The following is a 19876-nucleotide window of genomic DNA, read 5'->3' as shown; positions in this document are numbered from 1 at the left end:
TAAAGTGATGAATGCAAACGGTAAGTATTAAAATGCGATATTTAAAGTTTCAGAGTTTTTTAGACTAGAAATAATTGTTGCAAAAAAGATATGTTTTTATTGAAAAAATATATAATTTCAAGTAAGATATCAAACAAAAATTGAACATAACTTACGCAGACCTATAAATTGTTTGTAATGTACGTAATATCCACTGAACTTAATAATATCTATTTTGAAGTAGAAGAACAAATATTATGGATTCTGTAAATGAATGCAGAAATGCAAGAAAGGATGCAATAGTTATAAGATATAATAATAATATATATAATAATATTGCATTTGTTATATTTGTATCGTACAAATGCAACAATGTATAACATTACAATATATTTCCCATAATCGCCTCTTCATAAATATATTATCAACATTACATACGCGGGTATGTTAACGAGAGGAAACATGCATACATACAATCAAAATATTACACCCGCGTTCATGGCACAACTATGTACATATTTATATAGATTTATTATATTCATTTTTGTATATATATATATTTTTTCCCCAATAAATTTGGCTAATATTAAAATAATTATAAAATTATAGAACACACACTATCTTTATAATTACTCACAATCTTACTTCAATATAATCTCTCTTTTGTCTAGTCGATGGTCTTGTTTTTGATTCAAAAGTATAACACTTGATGTTGAAGGTAAAGATAAAGCTTTTCAAGAAAAGTCGTCTTGTCTACACCCTTTTCAGAATGATTTTTTTCATATGCTTGGTAAATCATTCGTGAAGGCTCGATCATAATTGAATTATCAGGGTAATCGCTTATGCATACACGCTATAATTAACACGCTATAATTAACACAGTTTCGATCTTGAAAAGGTACTTCATCTTTCTTTCATTCTTTTGTACATTGCTCATTAAGAATAGATAAAACGAATCATGATGTAAACAGTTACAAAACGTGCACATTTGAACATTGATAACAGATTTGTCAAAAATTAGTAAACTCCAGAATATTTTGAAATTTTTACAATCACTCTTGCGAATATTCCAAGCATATAGATTTTCTTTTTCAGATTAATTGTTTTATAGTTTCCTTTTTGTTCCCTTAGATATCTATATGTTACTTATGCTATAATAAGGTGTATACCATAATATAACAAGAAAAAGTAACATATCTGTTTTCCGTATACTCAAATGTAACTTTTTATAAGTGCATTCAGCAGTCGATTTATGTAAAATTTCGTAGAATATGTTGCTCCAGGAAGCTTTTCGTGATTGTATTATCAAATTCTTTACTTAAATGAACGCTCTATATCCTTGGTATTAATCGATATATTTAGGCAGCTTCGTTCAATTGTATCACATTGATCACATTGACCATTCATGACTTATACAGGATGTTCAAAATATTGATACTTTAAAATAAAACCGTGACATTCTGACTAAAACGAGAAAATAATACATTTCACATGAAATTTCATCTTTAATTATTAAATACGGCACATTTATTATTGTCTAATGTACAGACGGACTTATATTTGTATTTACGTCACGGGCTTTCGAGCATCCTCTATAGCACATGGCCTTGCGCTATATACACAATCTAATAAATATAACAATAACCATTAAAACAGTTTATCAGCATATAGCAAAACCTCGTGAATAATTAGGGATATATAAGTCCTTTCTCGATCACTTAATCGTACAATCGATGATCCTGGACAAAATCCTGGTTATCATCGATGAGGGTGTTAATGTCTAACAGAAAGTCTTGATCCAAGATACTTACAGCAAGGATTTCTGAAGATCTTCCCTTCCACACATACCGAAGCAAACAACAGCGTCTGCTTACATGTAGATATATTTACGTGTATATGCATATTCCCATGTGTCTTTGTGCTAGGAAAATAATTTCCTTTTTCGAATTGACTTCTGAAGGTCGCACTCGATAATCTACTCAAATGTTAGAACAAGATCATCTCCCTCCAGCCTCATGCCGTGATTGATGTCAAGAGTCTTAATCTTTCCTGCTCTGGGCGCCTGCACGACCATCTCCATCTTCATGGCGGACAGCACGACCAACGCTGCACCCTTTTCCACGGTATCACCCACTTTTACCCTGATGTCGATCACTTCGCCGGGCATCGGCGCTCCCAATTGGTCGCTGTTACCCTTCACCGCTTTCGGGTGCACGTGAAGTTCCTGCATAACGAAAAAGGAGATTCGTATTACGCCTTGACTGAAATTGATTTCCACTCAATTTAATCGCAATCCTACTTTAATCTAACTTCCATTTCACGGCAATTTTGTTTCAATCTCTTTAGCCTGATTGTCTCATTTAACTCTAATTTCATTTTGATTGATCTCACTTAATTGAAGCACCGATCTGATGGTAACATCGTACAAAGTAATATCACAAGTTCGCGTTTACCTTGACGGCTTCTTTATCCTTGATGAACACAGATCTCAGTTGACCGTTCATCTCGAAGAACACCTCGCGTTCGCCATTCTTCGTGAGATCCTCGGCAACTGCCAGGGTCTTGATACCCAGAGTCTTGCCCTTCTCGATCGTGACGTCGAATACTTCTCCCACTTTGGGCCCTGTGAGGAAAATCCTGGTTTCCAGTTTGTCCACCGGGCCAAACTGTTCCTTGAAGCTCAGATAGTCTTTCGTTACTTTAGGATAAAGCGCGGCTGACATGACATCCCTTTCGGTGACGTGCGGGTAAGATTCGTACAACTCCCTTTTCAAGGCAGAGAAGTCGAGTGGTGGCAGACTCGCGCCTGGTCTGCCCTGTACGCGCGGCATGTCCTTGAGAACCTTCGACCTGAACGAATTACGAGTTAAATTCAAGTTATCAGGAAATAATCACGTTATATCCGTGTTGTGCGTGAAGTCTCACCTCAAGGGTTCGGGGAATCCACCGTGGGGTTCACCAATGGCGCCCTGAAGAAACTCGACCACCGATTTGGGAAATGACAATTCCTCGGCTCTTTTCAAGACGTCGTCGGCAGTCAGTTTGTTCTGGACCATAAACTGCGCCAGATCACCGACTACCTTTGAGCTCGGCGTGACTTTGATGATGTCGCCGAGCAAAAGATTCGCGTGTCTGTACGCCTTCTTCACGTCTTCGAAGAATTCGCCCAGACCGAGCGAGTAAGCTTGGAATTGCAGATTCGTGTACTGGCCACCGGGAATCTCGTTGAGATAGACATCTGCGTTCCCGGACTTCATCGTCGTTGTGCACTCGAACGGCGCATAAAGCGTTCTCGTCTGTTCCCAATACGCGGAGTATTCGGAGATGTCAGGAAGTTCCAATTTGGTATCTAGGTCCGTTCCTATCGTGACATTAATTAATTAATTTTTCAAATCTCAATGTTGATTCGATTTTAACAAAATTGTGATCTTTATTTTCAGTAAATTGAGATCAGCGTTATGCAGCAAAAGAATTAATGTTAAATTTAAATGAAGAATAAGAAATGTTGATTTATGATACAATCAGAGTAAAAATTATAGAAACTGTACCTTGAAGAGAAGCAACGACAGCGCCCATGGAGGGTTGACTGGTCATGCCGGACATGCTGTCGACAGCAACATCTACAACATCAGCACCGCTCCTCGCGCAAGCTAACATTGATGCCACTCCAGCTCCAGCAGTATCGTGCGTATGTATGTGAAGTGGTACGTCCGGATGCTTCTGTCTGATTGCATCGACCAGTATCTCAGCCGCTCTCGGTTTGAGCAATCCAGCCATGTCCTTGATCGCCAGAACATGAGTGCCCGCTTTGACCAGCTCGTCCGCCAGATCGATGTAGTACTTCAAATTGTATTTGGTGCGAGTTGGATCGCTCACATCACCCGTGTAGGAAATCGCCGCTTCAACGATACCCCCGGCTTTTCCAGCAGCCTCCATACCTGAACGTGAAGAGAAAGATTCGTGTTAGATATTAATCGGCAAAGAAATTTTTTACAAGAAAGTATTCCCTGTAGATACTTTGTGAATACTTTACAAATACACGTTGAATTAAAACACAGGGAAGCATTCATTTCGAGAATATTAGTCATTTCAAACTCACCGACGATGAGATTTGGTAGATAATTCAATGAATCGAATACCCTGAAGATGTCCATGCCTGTCTTCACAGCTAGCTCGCAGAACTTGAAGACGACGTTGTCGGGATAATTTGTGTATCCGACAGCATTAGCGCCTCTCAGGAGCATCTGGAATGGTATGTTAGGAATGGCTTTCCGCATGTCCTCCAATCGTTCCCAGGGACATTCATGAAGAAATCTTAAAGCGACATCGAAGGTCGCGCCACCCCAGTTCTCCAGCGAGTAAAGATTGCTGAATTTGTGAGCGACGAAGGGGGAGATCGTCAGCAGATCATGCGATCGCACACGAGTCGCTAGCAGAGACTGATGAGCATCGCGGAACGTAGTGTCCATTAAGAGTAATCCTTTGTGCTCTCTAATAGCCTTGGCGAAAGCTTCCGGTCCTTGTTCTTTGTAAATGTGACGGAATCCCTTCGGCGGATCCAAAATTCCTGAAAACGAACGCAGCGAAAGATTAGTTTAATGTTTTTCTAAGAGGGATGCATTGTTATTTGATACGTGCTGTTATTAGTAGATTCATAAAAATTATGAAAAGTGATGGATTATAAAATACATATATGTATTTATAAATGTTAATTCAGTTAATACATTATGTATTTGTAAATATTAATTCAGTTAAAAGTGTCTTTTTTATATTAGTCATTACGTTACATTATATCGAGAAAATTTATTTATTGTTACTGAGTTAAATGAAATCTTAAAAATATCATTATGCATGAAAATATATATATATTTTCTGCAATGATATGCGACATGACAGGATTAAATATATATATAAAAGCTGTTATTAAATATTAATTAATGATAAAAATAATAATTAATAATAAAATTAATAATAAAAATATTAATTTATGCAATATTGTTAAACATATCCGGTACCTGAAAAGAATTCAACAAGGAAATACTTAATAACTATTGCCTTTTAAGGCAAGCATTTATCTAGTATTGTTATGAACAAGATTATATATCGCATAGTATTATAATATTAATATTGTAAAATATATTGTTACAGTGTAATGTATTTATATTAACATTTACTATAAAATAAATGTCCATTAACCATTGTCTTCATGCTGTCAAAATCGATATAGTAACATTGACAAAACAATAAATAAAATTTTAAAATGTGAACTAATCTGCCAAGAAGCAACAAATAATAAAATACGAAGCTTTGTTATACTACGTACCCATGTTCAGTCTTTGCACAATTCGCACAATAATCTTAACATAATAAAATGAATAAAGAAATAATACTGAAAGATACTGTGTGTAAAACCATACCTGGTGCGTCCGGATCATTGGTGTCTTCTGCAGCTGCAAGCTTAGCAAAGTCTAAAAAATTGCCAAACAAAAAAATAAAAGCATGCGATAAACAATGAAACAGGGTGTGTGTATAAGAAAGGGAAATTAACATAAAAGAGAAACATGTAAGTTACTACTAAATATAGACCATAAAAATGACGCTAAATCTTCAAGAATCGAAGATTTTCGGGATTTATCCTGATTTGTTGGATTTATCCCATAAATATTAACATTAAAGAGAAATGTATAAGTCACTATGTATAAAAATGACGCTAAATCTTCAAGAATCGAAGATTTTCGGGATTTATTTCGATTTGTTGGATTTATCCCATAAATCTGTGATAGTACTAATGATGATAATACTGACAATATCGATTACATTTTAGTTAGACATTTATATACTTTCCTTTTAATTATAAATAGAATAAAATTTAATTACTAATGATACCAATTGATAATGAAGAATAGCATGCTGTATTATTATTTGTTATTAAACTATAATATGAAGATAAGTAGAGACATATAAAGATGTTGTGTGAGTCTATTTATGGATCGCATAATGTGCAAGTGAGCTTAATGCCACACGGTGCAATAATTATGTTCGAAACTTGACAACACCAAAAATTAAAAAAAAACACATAAAAAGTTTTGGTAAAATTATAATTAAAACCTTAAAAACCCAGCGGAAAAGCGGAAATCGTTTGTTATTGTCAAGCAGAGCACAGGATGCTTATTGCTTTTTCTGTAAAAATCATACCATTTAAAATTTTATGGTTTATTTTTTTAAACTGTTAGTATATATGTAGTTAGTATATATATATATATATATACTATAGACGCTACAAAAAAGTAAGAAATTACATAAAATAATAATAACGAAGATAAATAGATGCATATTAATTTTTCCCTTATTACAAGAATTTTAAGATTTTGGTTAACAATTTTGGAATTTTAGTTAATAATTTCGAGAAATTATTAGAACCACAAGAATTTGTAATACTATTACGTAGCTAGTGATCCTCACGTTTATTTGGGATTAATCTCCAACAACAGTCATGTAAACATTTAATTAGCTAGAGAATTAGTAGACATCCTATCCACATTCATAAAAAAAAGAAAAGAAAATTACGATCCCTGGTTTGCTGACCCACGCGTGAAAGCACATCCTCTGTACGCCTCTGCTCTAATTACAGCGTTAGAGCGATTACCGTAATGTGAATGGAGTATCTAACGCCATAATTCAACAAGATTGGGCTATTAAATTCTCCACGAATTTTCTAGCCGAAGGTGCAATGCGTCACTTAGACAAAGAAGTCCAATAGTGATGTTTAAGTACGTGAACCCATGTATGTGGCATTGCCTTTAATTATTGCTATCATATCTGCTTGTAATCGATCATGTACCTAGTGCAATTTGCGGAATGTGCGGCTTGATGTCTGCTGGCTTCAGCTGGGTGGCCAGTGGAGTACTGGGTCCATTCACTAGGACCGTACCGATGTAATTAAGCAATTTTTGTGCTCGATTTTGGCTCGGTTGCAGTTGGAAGAGTTGTGGGTTCTCGTCGATGAAGTACGTATCGACGATACCGTTGAGGAACTTTTGGTCTTCTAAAACATTCAGCAGGAATGGTATGTTCGTCTTTACGCCACGTACACGGAACTCGCGGAGTGCCCGGTTCATCTTTGCGCAGGATGACTGAAGGTCTCCGGCGTGTGCGATCACCTGCGAAGAAGCAGGGAATATAATACATATTATTTTAATGAGAATATGTTAATAAATTTTAATTATAAATTCGCATGTTTACTTTAATAATGTGTAACAATAAAAAATCTTATGAGAGAGATCTTTATATAAAATATTTCTTATATTGATAGCTTTATATGTATTGTATTTAAAAATGGTCAGCAGCAGTTACTAATCTTTTACTGCTTTTCTCGAAAGTAAGATGTATTTTGTAATGCTTTTTTATTTTTTATTAGCGGTTTGATACCTTAACAAGAAGGGAATCGTAATACGGTGAAATTATAGCTCCGGCGAATGCGGATGCACCGTCCAATCGGATACCCATACCCTCGCCAGAACGGAAGACTTCTATTCTTCCGGTATCCGGTTGGAAGTTCTTAGCCGGGTCTTCTGTGGTCACTCGACACTGGATCGCGAATCCTTGAGGTATGATTTTTTCTTGAGTCATGCCGAGTTCCGGCAACGTCATACCTTCAGCAATTCTGATTTGAGATTGTACAAGGTCGATTCTGAAAGAATAAAGACAAAGTAAATACTGAGCAGTTATTTAAAAGAGAAGGAAAAATAAAGAAACATAGGTATCGAATTGTTTTAATAAAATTCATTTCATTACCCAGTGATTTCCTCGGTTACTGTGTGTTCGACCTGCAATCGAGCATTGACCTCAATGAAGTAGAAATTCCCAGATTCGTCAACCAGGAATTCCACGGTACCGGCATTCGAGTAACCGACGTGCCTCGCCAACTTGACGGCGTAATCGGTCATCTTCTCGCGAACTCTGGCCGATAATGATGGAGCTGGCGCAATTTCGACGACCTGCAAAACGTTTAATGAAGAAATCGTTTTAAAATAATAGAATTCATGTAGAAATGTAAACCATGACACTGTCTTATTTTTCTTATTTTGAAACTAAGTTATCATTAATTTCGTAAGTTACGAAGTATTACACACTGCTATATCCATAAATACTATATCCATCTTATGCAATTGCGTCATCGTCCTTGTTTCGGAAGATGACTGAACGCAAGCGTAGTGAACGTGTCTGTTTGCCTTTCGTATTTAAGCATCCTTGAGAAAATGCCGCAAAACATCTATCAATACCTAATTTGCTCATAGAGTTGAAGAAAATTGCCAGTTCGAAGCGCTATACACTATTCTTAGGAACTTGAGTAATAATGTTTTTAAAATACTTCTGAATAATGGAACAATTTTTTTACAAGATGCGAGTTAACAAAACATTTATTAGTGTTAATGAGATATTGTCAATGAATAATATCTTGTTAAAGACATCATTAGAGTTATCTATGTTCATTCGAATTGATTGATACAAGATGTTCCCGGGTTAAATGACCAAATATGAATTGAAATTTAGGAGCTCAAAACAAAAACTAATTTTTCTTTGGAAGTATGCTCGCAAGTGCTTTGTTCAAGAGATATTGGCTTCTGTAATTACAGAATTGTATTAAAATTCTATTGTAAAAATAAATAATATTAAAATATCTCTCGTTTTTGTTTTGAAGCTCGAAAACCATTGACAAGCGCTTGTGTCTGTAACATCTGTAACAACTAATAAATGTTTAAAATCAAGTAATGCCGTTCTCGAAAACCGAAGGAAAAAGAGTCGCACGGAAAAATACCGCAATATCGAAGATGTTTCGACAGATGCTTTTAATGTTTAATTGATTGATTATGTAAACGTTCTAAATCAAAATTAACCAGAGTACCTTCTGGTGACGACGCTGCACGGAGCAGTCGCGCTCGTACAAATGCACGACATTGCCGGCGTGATCTCCGAGTAATTGGACCTCGACGTGACGTGGCCTCTCGATGAACTTTTCGATGAACATTGCACCATTTCCAAAAGCAGCTGCCGCTTCAGAGGACGCACGATCGAACATCTCGCGAACCTCTTCCATGCGTTTCACGACTCTCATACCTGTGGAACAATGAAACTGTTTAATAAACGAATGTTATTTTGCAATACTTGTACGTGTAAGTAAAAGATAAGTAATGTGCGAAATATTTTAATTAGATGTATTTTTGAAATAGATGTATTTTAATATATTTAATAGATTTAATATAAGATCTAATTAAAGTAAACAAATTTTTTAAATTTTATATAATAAGATCGATTTTATATTATCCTTGATTAAATACGCTTGTTTACATCTTTAATTCATAGATCAGCGTTAAAAGAATTTCATGCCAACAATGTTCTCTTTAGTTAGTATTTTCGATGATAATTCCTGCAATTTGTTGTATAGTAACATTATTTTTGAAAAGTTTTCTTCACGCGTTTTACATAATGCGTTTAAATATTCATTATTATTTCAACAGGTATTCTGTTTTTCTCCGAATAGAGTATGCAAATCTATCATATCGATGCCAAGCAATGTTCCGTAACCGTACTTTTAGCGTACGTTGTACGCAAATATTCTTATCGCTCGATAACCAATATGCGTTTTCCACATGCGTGGAACACTGCTCAATGATAAAAAAGATATTTTTTATTTATGTATTTTTTATACATATGATTTGTGATGGCAGTCATTCTAATTAATATTATTTCATGATTTAGTCTTTTTAACTTTTATGTAAATAGTAGTGTATATATATAAATATTTTTTCTATTGTGCGATGACATTAAATCAATTTTGAAAAATAATTCCGAGACATCGTATTATGTTTATAGTAAAACGATTATTATTATAAAAAAAATTTGAGAAATCGCTTTATGAATCGCAAGCAATTTCTTTTTATATTTAAGTAAAATAAAATCATATGCAAATCACATAAACAGTATTTAATATTTCAAGCTTACCTCGTCCTCCACCTCCATACGCTGCCTTAAAGATAACCGGAAGCCCATGCTTCATGCAGAACTCCATCGCTTCGTCAGAAGTCGTCACCGGTCCATCCGTTCCCGGTACAATGGGTACCCCAGCTTCAATTGCAGCTTGTCTAGCAGCCACCTTTTAAATGCATATTTATCATTTTTTGTGCTGCGATTCAGAATAGTGGACAAATGAAATTAATCACTCGCGATTTTTAGACACTTTACGTGTCTTATGTGTGTGTTTTATTATTAATATTACTTTAAAGAAAAAGGCAAGTAAATCTGTGTCTTCTTAAAAATATTGTAGTTTTAGACATTTGCCAAGAGAAAAAGGAAAGAACAAATGCGTTACCAGTAGAATTTTAATATATAGATGATTCTGTCAATACTGTAAGTGATATGCCGCTAAATGAAAAACTAAAACCTTGTCCCCCATTTGCTGAACGACTTTTGGATTGGGCCCGATGAATCTAATACCCGCATCAGTCACGGCTTGTGCAAAGTCCGCTCTCTCTGACAGGAATCCATATCCAGGATGTATAGCGTCGACGTTGTTCTCCTTGGCAACCTGGATAATCTCGGAGATGTTCAGATAAGCCTGAACGGGAGGTAACCCTCTGCCTACTAAGTAACCCTCATCTGCTTTCTGCCTGTGCATCTGCATCTTATCCTGCTCCGAGTAAATCGCTACGGAGCGTATGCCAAGCTCCGTGCAAGCACGAAACACGCGAATGGCGATTTCTCCTGTAACATTATTATATAATCGTATATATTAATATCTAATAAAGAGAATTATGTTTTAATATAATTTAACTAAATTTAAAACTGTATCTTAATTGAGTGCTAAGAGATTTAATACTAAAAATGTTTAGTTAAATTTTTGTCAAAGGCAAACACAAAAGAAATTAGTTAAACTGTAACGAAAAGTTTTTATTTGGTTATTAATATACTTTGAAATATATAGTATTTTTTATTGATTTTGTATAGTGTTAAATTAATGGTAAATAATAAAATGTGTTAGAATTCTGAAATTCACTGAAATAATGTGTGTAATATATTGACATATGTTATGAAACATGGTTTAATTAAATGGGATGAGAGCATGTGGTCGATTCTCAATTCTAAATAAGGGATATCGTTGTCTCTCGTCTTGATTAATCGTGTAACCTTGTCCTATAAAAACCAGTTAGCCGCTGATAACGTTCAGTAATCTATCAATCATACTCGTATTCGACGAAAGCAGTAATTATCTGGAAAGCATGCCAATCTTCTCCGCTATTACGGTATTGCTAACAAGTCTAATAATTACTGCAACAATTATGTTGTGTATGCAATATGTGTTGTGAGAATACCATAAAACGAAAAAATAGTACAATTAATATACAATTAAGTCATATTGTTTGTGCTCGAAAATTTTGAATAATAAAAATACATCAATAACCATAAGTTTCCTTTGTTAATAAATGTGTTAATAAATCTGCATGTTAAGTTAAAAAGTTTATAGATCTGCGTGTTAAGTTAACAATTTTTATAAAAAGCATTTCAAACGCTATTTTTCAAAAAGCCTTGTATGCAATATATCTTATACGCTAAAACTTAATCATAATTTATTTAGGTGCATACCTCGATTGGCCACAAGGACACTCCTGATTGGCTTGTATTCCACATCTGTGCCGAAGGATCTCGCGGCGATTTTCCATATTTGCAACGCAGTTCTGTGCTTGTTCAATGCCTGATAAGCACGTATGGAATGCATTTTGCCGATCGTTGTGAGTCTTCGTTATGTTTAAAATATTATTACTTTATTTGAATGCTTCTGATTTTTCGTGTCGTGTACAAAGTGGTAAGGCTATGCTATCTACATCTGAAATTTTTATTCTTGTAAAATATGTTTCCTTTTTAAGAGTAGGTCGCTCAAATATCTTATGACTAATATTGGCGTTTTAAAGTTATCCTCTTGTACAAACGATTATCTCGTTTTTTTTCATTTAAGTTCCGATGTCGGAAAGTAATTTTCATTTGGTTGTGATAACGATGTCTCTCTGGTAGTTATCGCTAGACGTAATTTTCCGGATATTATCAGGAAACACTTGATCCTCTTCCCAGCTTTATTAGCGAGCGATAGTTTTATTATGCAACTTTTTGCACTCCACGGTATACGATATCACTTTTTTATTATTTTCCGGTACTGTTACTGATATCTCTGAAACAGACAAACGATTGTATATAGTAGATACTGTAATATTTTCTTAAGACTTCAATTTTTTTCTAATCACCATTTGATTATTAATATATGGACAGATTGTGTTCTGTGATCTTGCACAGATTATATTCGTATAAAAAATTTTACTTTTTAAACGAATTATAATATACCTATTGTAAAAGCAGTTGGTCATTTATTATTCGAATATCATATGCGAAAATATCAAATTTTCTAAAATATTTGATGCAACCTATTGTTTTTAAATAAACTCTTTTTCCCTATCAGTAGATAATATTATTAAAGCAAATTGTCTATAATAAAAGAATAGCATAATAAATTAATTAATATTCTTAATTATTAAAAAGCAATTAATAAATTATCAAGCCTGGAAAAGATTGAAATGTATCCTAATAGTTGCTATAGCAGATCTCTTCAAATTGGCTCATTGACGCGTCGCGTGACTGACATTGAGCGTAAATGCTGCACCGGTCGGTTGTAAGCGCATCTGAATTAACTGCCGTCACAGTAATTCACGCGAGTATCATGCGATATCGCACGATACGTAGTAGTATATATGTCCATTATTGACTTCTACTTTTGGCGTCAGACAACTCTGTGGTAACATGATGCAGTCACGTGGAAAAGCACGATGTTACAGCTTGAACGTGGAGGAAAAGCACAGCGTAAATCCCTCGCGGAAAGAGAGAGAGAGAGAAATACTATTGCAAGAATACTTCGTGATAAATAAACGCATGTTGTTATCGGACATCATTGTGTCTGGAGAATAAATTACACTTGTGCGCATTACGAACGAAATTAACAAGTAGATGTCTTTTACAACATTATTTATTACGTTCGTTTATTATTTATATGTTTGAAAAAGAATTATTTAATTTCATATAAATATATATTTTACATATATAGGAAGAAAGTACATGAGAAATTATTTAGGAAAAATTGATAAACGTTACATGAATATTCAGAGTAACTTTAGCATGTAACGCGTCATGATGGTGCTGATTGCATTCGTTTTATAGCAGAATGATCAATGGTCAACGACCATTCAATAAGACATCAATTTAATACTACTCAATCGCATTGCTATGACGCAATGTTTTATGGTTTCATGCAAAGTATGGAGATGTAGTATCAAATCTAATATAAATTTCTAATATAAATTTGCAAAAATATATTTGCAAAATATATAAGTATATTTAATATATTTCCGAAAAATTGATATTAAATGAATATAACATACCAGGAGATTGTTCATACATGCAATGCAAAGCGATATAAATTGCAACGTAATTAGAAGTGAGGAAAACTCTTTTCATGTCTGCAAGCTGCGTCGTTTATTAAATGCTACGATAATGGCGGAATGAGAAAACAAAGTGACAGCATTGTTTAATGCTATTTTAATACATAACAAAGAATTATTAAAATATAGTTATCAATTTGTATGAGAATAATTATCAATAATAAAATAATTTTATTATATTTTTAGTCAAATGTACATATATGTATGTATAAATTTGTAATTAGTTAAAAGTCTTCTTTTGCATGGCTGAAAGCATATTTACTTGAAAACTTTGTTCAATTTAATTTAATATTATATTTAATTAAGTTTTATTTTCGTTCATAAAAAATATTTCTATATAGATTTAGCAATTGTAAATACGGAATTAATAGTAACTTATAAAAACACACATTGCCAAATTTTTTTGTTGTAAAATTAGTTTTTAAGTTATCAAATTTCTTGTGATATTGACGCAACATCGATGTTATATGATAATGTTGCGGTAGTGCAAGAGAATCAATTTAATATTGATTCTCCAGGCACTTCGGTGATTCATATCGATTGAATCTGTTGCCTGATACGTATAACGTAGCACGTGCGATAACAAAAGAAAATGGCGTGCTTTATAGTAGGATTAGCAGGAAATCATATATTACATCGATGAAATTTACTTTTGTTTATCGATCAATGAAATGTATAATCATTGGTATCTATAATTATACATAAAATATCGGCATAAAAGCAGATATTAGTCACATCTCATAGTTAATAAAAATTGTTTCGCTACGAACTAAATTCAAAGCGGAAACAGCTTCTGAACTGATTACAAATATGGATTTGTCATCGCGATAATGACTTACTGTCGGGGAATTCCGATCCAAGACAGCACATATTATATAATGGCTATGGACTAATGTGATACACGTATATATATTTAACAATGCAATTAGAAAGAGCAGATTTTACATTAGTAACGGATTATATTGAGTTAAACCATAGATTTGCAAAATTTTAATAAAAAATAAGAAATATTAATAAAAAATATTAGATATCAATGTCTTTATATTATATTAAATACACGTTAATAATTATATAAATATGTTGTAACCAATGGTAATATTTAAATTTATATAAAAGACTTTTGCCTGCAATAGTATTCTTACAAATTGAACACGAATTAATCATAGGATGTGCAAAAATGTTTTTATCTGAATCAGATTTCGTATCTAGAATGTGCTTTCGTCATTATCGAGGAATATCGCGCGACTGAATTTTCGAAATCCCGTCAGAAAAATGAGATTTTAGACCGGATGGTCACGCCCACGGATTTTCGTAAGACCTTTACTCCGACTACAATCTTGGGCGACCTCGAAACCTTCGATCAGCGTAAATGAATTGCCTTGTCTGGCGTTGATTACGAAATCATTGAGACGTCCATGGCGTTAATCGCGTGAACTGTTCACCTTTCGTTCGCGCAAGACGCCTCGCTGTCCCCGATTTTCGCTTGTCTTGTTTTAATACATGCGGATGCAAATAGAGTTTAAAGCGAGTGCAAATGATATCAGCATGCAGGCTCTGCGTACGTTACATTACGTCGATAAGAAATTAGAGCTATAGTTACTGATCCGACGATGAAATGAGATAAAATGTAAGCATAACATGTGTGATAAGAGAGGTAAAAAGTTTAGTACACATTGAAAGTGTTTGATGATAAACATATCTGGTAAACAAACGTTATATTCGAAAATATAACAAAAATTGAAATAACTTCTCTATTATAAAATGCTTTTAAAGCTTTAGTATTGAGTATATAAAACAAAGTCTATTATTATAGTGTATTTTTTTATCCATCGTTTTCTTAGTTATCGTTAATTACCTGTATATCGTTAATTATCTGTAATATTTCAAGATAAATATATATTGAGAGTGTTTGGCTTAGCGGATGTCGTCACCATTCGTGTAGTGATTTACAAATGAAGCCTCTCGTAGGATAGGCTACAATTGACACAAATCAAATTTCGTCACTTGGCATAACAACTTTGTAATCATGAAATTGACCTTATTGTTTAATTATCACATTTAATTTAGAAAGTAAGATACATGATCAAAATATTAACGTGCATTTATATTTATTAATAATTTTGCTGATTAAAATAATGTAAACGATTAAACTTTTCAAAGAAATATATATTTTGTACCTTTTTTAAATATCTGAAAAGTTTTAACGGATTCGCGAAAAAGTAGAAAATATCACTATCATCGTCATCGTCAATGGATCGACGATGAATAGTCGAATAATAATGGCCTTTTATAGACGAATTACGAAAACGAGTAACAAGTCGGCATAACAATTGTACATTTCAATATGTATCATGTATAAATAATAGAATTATAAGATTCTCTTCCTTATAATGAAGAAAACGAAAAAGATAAAGGAAACTCCTGCTGCTTGTGATGTTGATAAGAAATCTCACTCAATATAATCAGATCTGAATCCTAAGTGTGCGTTCTGCGAGCGGCGATCCTCATGGACGATCGGGAAGAAAGTAAAAGAAGGAGACTAGAGTGAAAAAATATTCTCGAATATTTTTTTATAATCTTTTTATAGTCTTTTTGGAGTATAAAAAAATAAACTTTTAATTAGTAAAGAAGTTTAAGGCTTCCTAGTGACGTAAATAAACGTATGACATAAGATGGAAAGTTATGACAGTTGTTGCACTGTTTGAATGTTTAAGAAATATTGTGCGAAAAAGCACAGCGAAAGTTTATCAATGTGATGCATTGAAATTATTGATCTCGCTTTTTACTTTGATTACTTGCGAACGAAGTTCATGGTTACATATCACATTTGTTTTCTTTTCGACTAACTTTTTAGATATTCTCTTTATCATCAACCTATTTATCATTAAAGTAATTAACTAAATGCAATTAATTAAATTTATGAAATGGATTGTTAACATAATTATAATGAATTTCGAGTGTATTTACGTGTAACTATTCGAGGATATTTTCTTGTTACTATCGCACATACATAATTATAGTACATACAAAAACTTGAATATTTTTGAGTCTTGATAAAACATCGTGCATCGAAAATGCTGATCCGTTATCTATGTAACTTGGACTTTAGCATGATAAGTCTGATATTTTTACATATTCGCACGGTATAAGCAAATATGTAATGCAAAGTACGAAACTAATGAAATATTATAAGTTTACATATAATTAATAACGATGATTTATCATAATTGTTCCATTCATTTTATCCAATTAAAATTGGGAATAAAAATTGCCTTTTTTCTTGTAAAAAGACAACCTTATAAAAGAAAATGATGATAACTTACGTGTAATGAAACAATATTGAAAGTGAAAGGAAATATCTCTACTCGCAAAGTAAATTGAAACCACTGTTGAAAAATGTGACTACATAATTACAGTGGACGTAAGAACAGAGTAAATAAAAATAAAAATAGAATGTGCTGCAGAATAGATTGTTAGAGTTTATTGGCATAATTTCTTGGCAACTGTTGCAAGAGCGATCATAAAAAGAGTGGGTCAATAGGCGTATGTATAGAGCCACATTGATCTCTCATAGAGAAAGCTTCACGCAGAATCTGCCTAAAGATGATTTATCTTGACCGCTGGAAAATGCATGAATTATTTACTTGGCTAAAAGCAATCCTTATTCTTATTTTGAATAAACAAAGGCAGAATTTCCGATATTTTTCTCAAAAAGTAATACACAGGCACAAAGCGATTCGCGAAGAATAGAAAGAAGAAATAGAAAGCACAAGAAGAGCTCAAGAATTGAAAGATAGATGAAATGGTCACGTGAGCTCTGTCCAGTCGATCGGTTCTATCATTGGCTGCAACACCGCGTAGAGACACGTGACACTGAGATCACGAGGAGGAAAAGCTGCTGAAGGACACGTCTTGCGTGAGAAATTTCACGCAATAAATTCGCGAGAGAGGACAGAAAATTGTGAAGGAAATTATCTCGCATACACGCGAGGTACCGTGCACGTGCTGTCTGCACTTTCCACGCTGCGTCAGCATGTGCGCGCCAGTACACCTCGAAAATCACTGCGATAGGGGTCACCCGGTCAGAGAAGCGTCAGGTAGTCTGCCTTGATTACCTGAGTCGTTCATGATGCAATCATTAAAGAGACGAGAGACACTGAACATATCCTTAGCTTGATTTATCACGCATATATGTTCTCATTAAACGGATAAAAACATGTTTTGCTATTCAATCAAACGCAGGATTTATTAGAGTTCAGACGTAGATTATCTAGGACGAACTAGTTCTATAAAGAAAGTTAAAAGATAGTGCAATGAATTAACCACAAAAATTTGTAGAAAGCTTTTGTTTTAGAATTCTGGCTAGAATCTATTTTTATCTTCTATTCTATATTTAGCGCTAAACGTCGTATTTCATTTCTCAATTTTCGCTTGGACTGCGTACAGTGTCACTGTCAAACAGGTATTACGTAGCATTAGATGAACATGTTTTGTATGTACGTAGAAAATTTTGATAAAATGACACATCTGTCTATAACATTTCACGTTTTCAAAACTTTCTTTACTTCCGTTTATGTTGCTTATATACAGATTTTTATCATTGCCCTTTCATTGCCATGTGAACTTCTTCTAAACACTGTAATGTCACGTGTGCGCGGAAAACGAGTTATGTAAATTGCATGGGTTTAACTATTGCGTAGAAGTATGTTTATGATCGTGTTTAGGTCCTCTGCGATACACATTGATGATCAGGCTCAAGGAAATACTCAAAATCTTATCTTCTATTCTGCAATGGTAAATAAGCCTGAGCCCTTAAGCCTGAGCGATAAGGATGTAAAATAATTTCTTCGGCGTGTACCGTTCGATATCAAGAAACGACCTTTGAACCTGCACTAGCACTACCAATGCTGTCGCGGTCGCGAGAATGATCTGCTGCCGTCTATTGTGCGCACGAACTTCTGCGACTTTATTCAAATTGTTAACACTTATGCGAAGGCGTATACAAGTGACATAACTCCCAGTAACGTAGCACATGAGAGCTGTTAACTTACGAAGAATAATTTGCGACATACTTAGCGATCGTCAACCTTTGAAATTAAGTTTGCGTCGTTGAAGCTAGTATTTTTCGTTTTCGTGTGTTTGTAATATTTTTGATGATAATTTCAAGTATATATCCTTAAACTCGATTTGGTAAAGAAGAAATACAAATAATATACCGGAAAATGTACAGGAATATGTACAGAATCATCCTCAACACAATAAGGCATTATTTTCCTCCCGCAATCTTTCAATTTTCTCTAATGACTAAATGACTTCCCAACTCTCTCCGGATACGCGCACAGTATCACCCGATTTCCTCCCTCGCGCATAATGTGTCTAAATTATTAGACGTATTTTAACTGGATCAAAGTAAATTCTTCAAATCGAAGACTCGTCGGTGTCACTAATTAATAACGCTGCAACAATGAAATTATATAAGCAGGTCCACGAAACCTCGTCATCGTTTTATTGACGCGGTAGTCAGCGTGGTGCTCATAGAACGAAGAGAACCGTCGCGTGACTAGACAGAAAATAAAATTTCCCATTTTGCGAAACGAACGTTACACTTGTCTGCATATTGCGACACACCGCTCACTCGGATATTCGGTCGACAGGCCTTCGGAAGGCAGTCCGAGACGGTATTGTACTCCGATTTTAGTGAAGCAGCACTGCACACGTCGAGGGGGGTGTCCAGGCACCAATGGCATAGCGGTCAAGCCGAAGTGCAGCCGATCCCGTCGAGTTCAGTCAACAATTCGGTGTTACTTACTCTATCGCTCGCCGGGAACGAGGTAGGCCAGACTCCGTCCGGCTGAAGTCTAAGCCACACTGAAGGCAGTCTCTCTGGCACACGCGCTCGACGTCTACAGAAATAGAGGTGGCGATCGGTGGTCGAACCTGCGCCTTGCGTGCCGTGTTGGAGTATCTAGCTACTAGAGACGATTGGGTGTACTGCTGCCATCTCCTGGTTAAACGCTCGCCGAGCTTCATGACTGTTCGTTTGAGATCATTATTGTCGATTAATATTAACTTTTTATTTTTGTTTCTACGTTTTTCTCATGTCTTTAAAGTAGATTTGAAATGAGGACATATGCACGCTCCTATTTTGAAGAAAGAAAGAAGAGAAAGTACGAGTAAAAAGTACAGCTGAAGAACGCGCCCGCCATCGTAAATTAATTGGGGGATGATGTGAAGATAAAGAGGACAGTCGGATGATTTGGAAGAACTTGAGACATTGAAATGGGAATATATGAATATGAAATATTTAACATTAAAATTAAACTTAATTTTGATAGTGTCATTAATAGGTAGAACTGATA

The 19876-nt window shown here is 34.4% G+C and overlaps 1 protein-coding gene and 1 long non-coding RNA gene across 5 annotated transcripts; one reads left to right on the top strand and one right to left on the bottom strand.

Moving 5' to 3' along the window:
- Window positions 1-71: 71 nt before the first annotated feature.
- Window positions 72-19474, bottom strand: LOC105277885 (pyruvate carboxylase, mitochondrial). 4 transcript variants are annotated; one of them, XM_011336570.3, is made up of 14 exons: window positions 19327-19474; window positions 11620-12199; window positions 10421-10740; window positions 9982-10132; window positions 8885-9096; window positions 7774-7976; window positions 7408-7669; window positions 6821-7139; window positions 5397-5447; window positions 4079-4546; window positions 3528-3917; window positions 2905-3340; window positions 2433-2829; window positions 72-2203 (listed from the first exon to the last, which is right to left on the bottom strand). In XM_011336570.3, the coding sequence occupies exons 2-14, from the start codon at window positions 11750-11752 to the stop codon at window positions 1955-1957; spliced, it is 3591 nt and encodes a 1196-aa protein (XP_011334872.1). In that variant the 5' UTR covers window positions 11753-12199; window positions 19327-19474; the 3' UTR covers window positions 72-1954. The 4 variants fall into 4 exon arrangements, with proteins under 4 accessions (XP_011334872.1, XP_011334873.1, XP_011334874.1 ...); XM_011336571.2 differs by lacking the exon at window positions 19327-19474 and adding an exon at window positions 19153-19319; XM_011336572.3 differs by lacking the exon at window positions 5397-5447.
- Window positions 3241-3500, top strand: LOC105277884. The gene is made up of 2 exons (XR_893690.1): window positions 3241-3332; window positions 3420-3500. It is a non-coding gene; the product is annotated as an uncharacterized LOC105277884 (long non-coding RNA).
- Window positions 19475-19876: the final 402 nt, after the last annotated feature.

Source organism: Ooceraea biroi, chromosome 1 (assembly GCF_003672135.1).
Source record: "Ooceraea biroi isolate clonal line C1 chromosome 1, Obir_v5.4, whole genome shotgun sequence".
Lineage (NCBI taxonomy): Eukaryota > Metazoa > Arthropoda > Insecta > Hymenoptera > Formicidae > Ooceraea > Ooceraea biroi.
The sequence above is the reverse complement of the archived record's forward strand: the minus strand, read 5'-3'. Positions and strand labels throughout refer to the sequence as shown.

Bases quoted from the DNA above. Each gene is read 5' to 3' on its own strand.
- LOC105277885 (XM_011336570.3), bottom strand. From the start codon at position 11,752: ATGCATTCCATACGTGCTTATCAGGCATTGAACAAGCACAGAACTGCG. The intron at 10,133-10,420 runs GTTTTAGTTTTT...TGCATTTAAAAG, and splicing joins TTCAGCAAATGGGGGACAAG to GTGGCTGCTAGACAAGCTGC. The intron at 3,341-3,527 runs GTACAGTTTCTA...ATGTCACGATAG, and splicing joins TGTCGTTGCTTCTCTTCAAG to GAACGGACCTAGATACCAAA.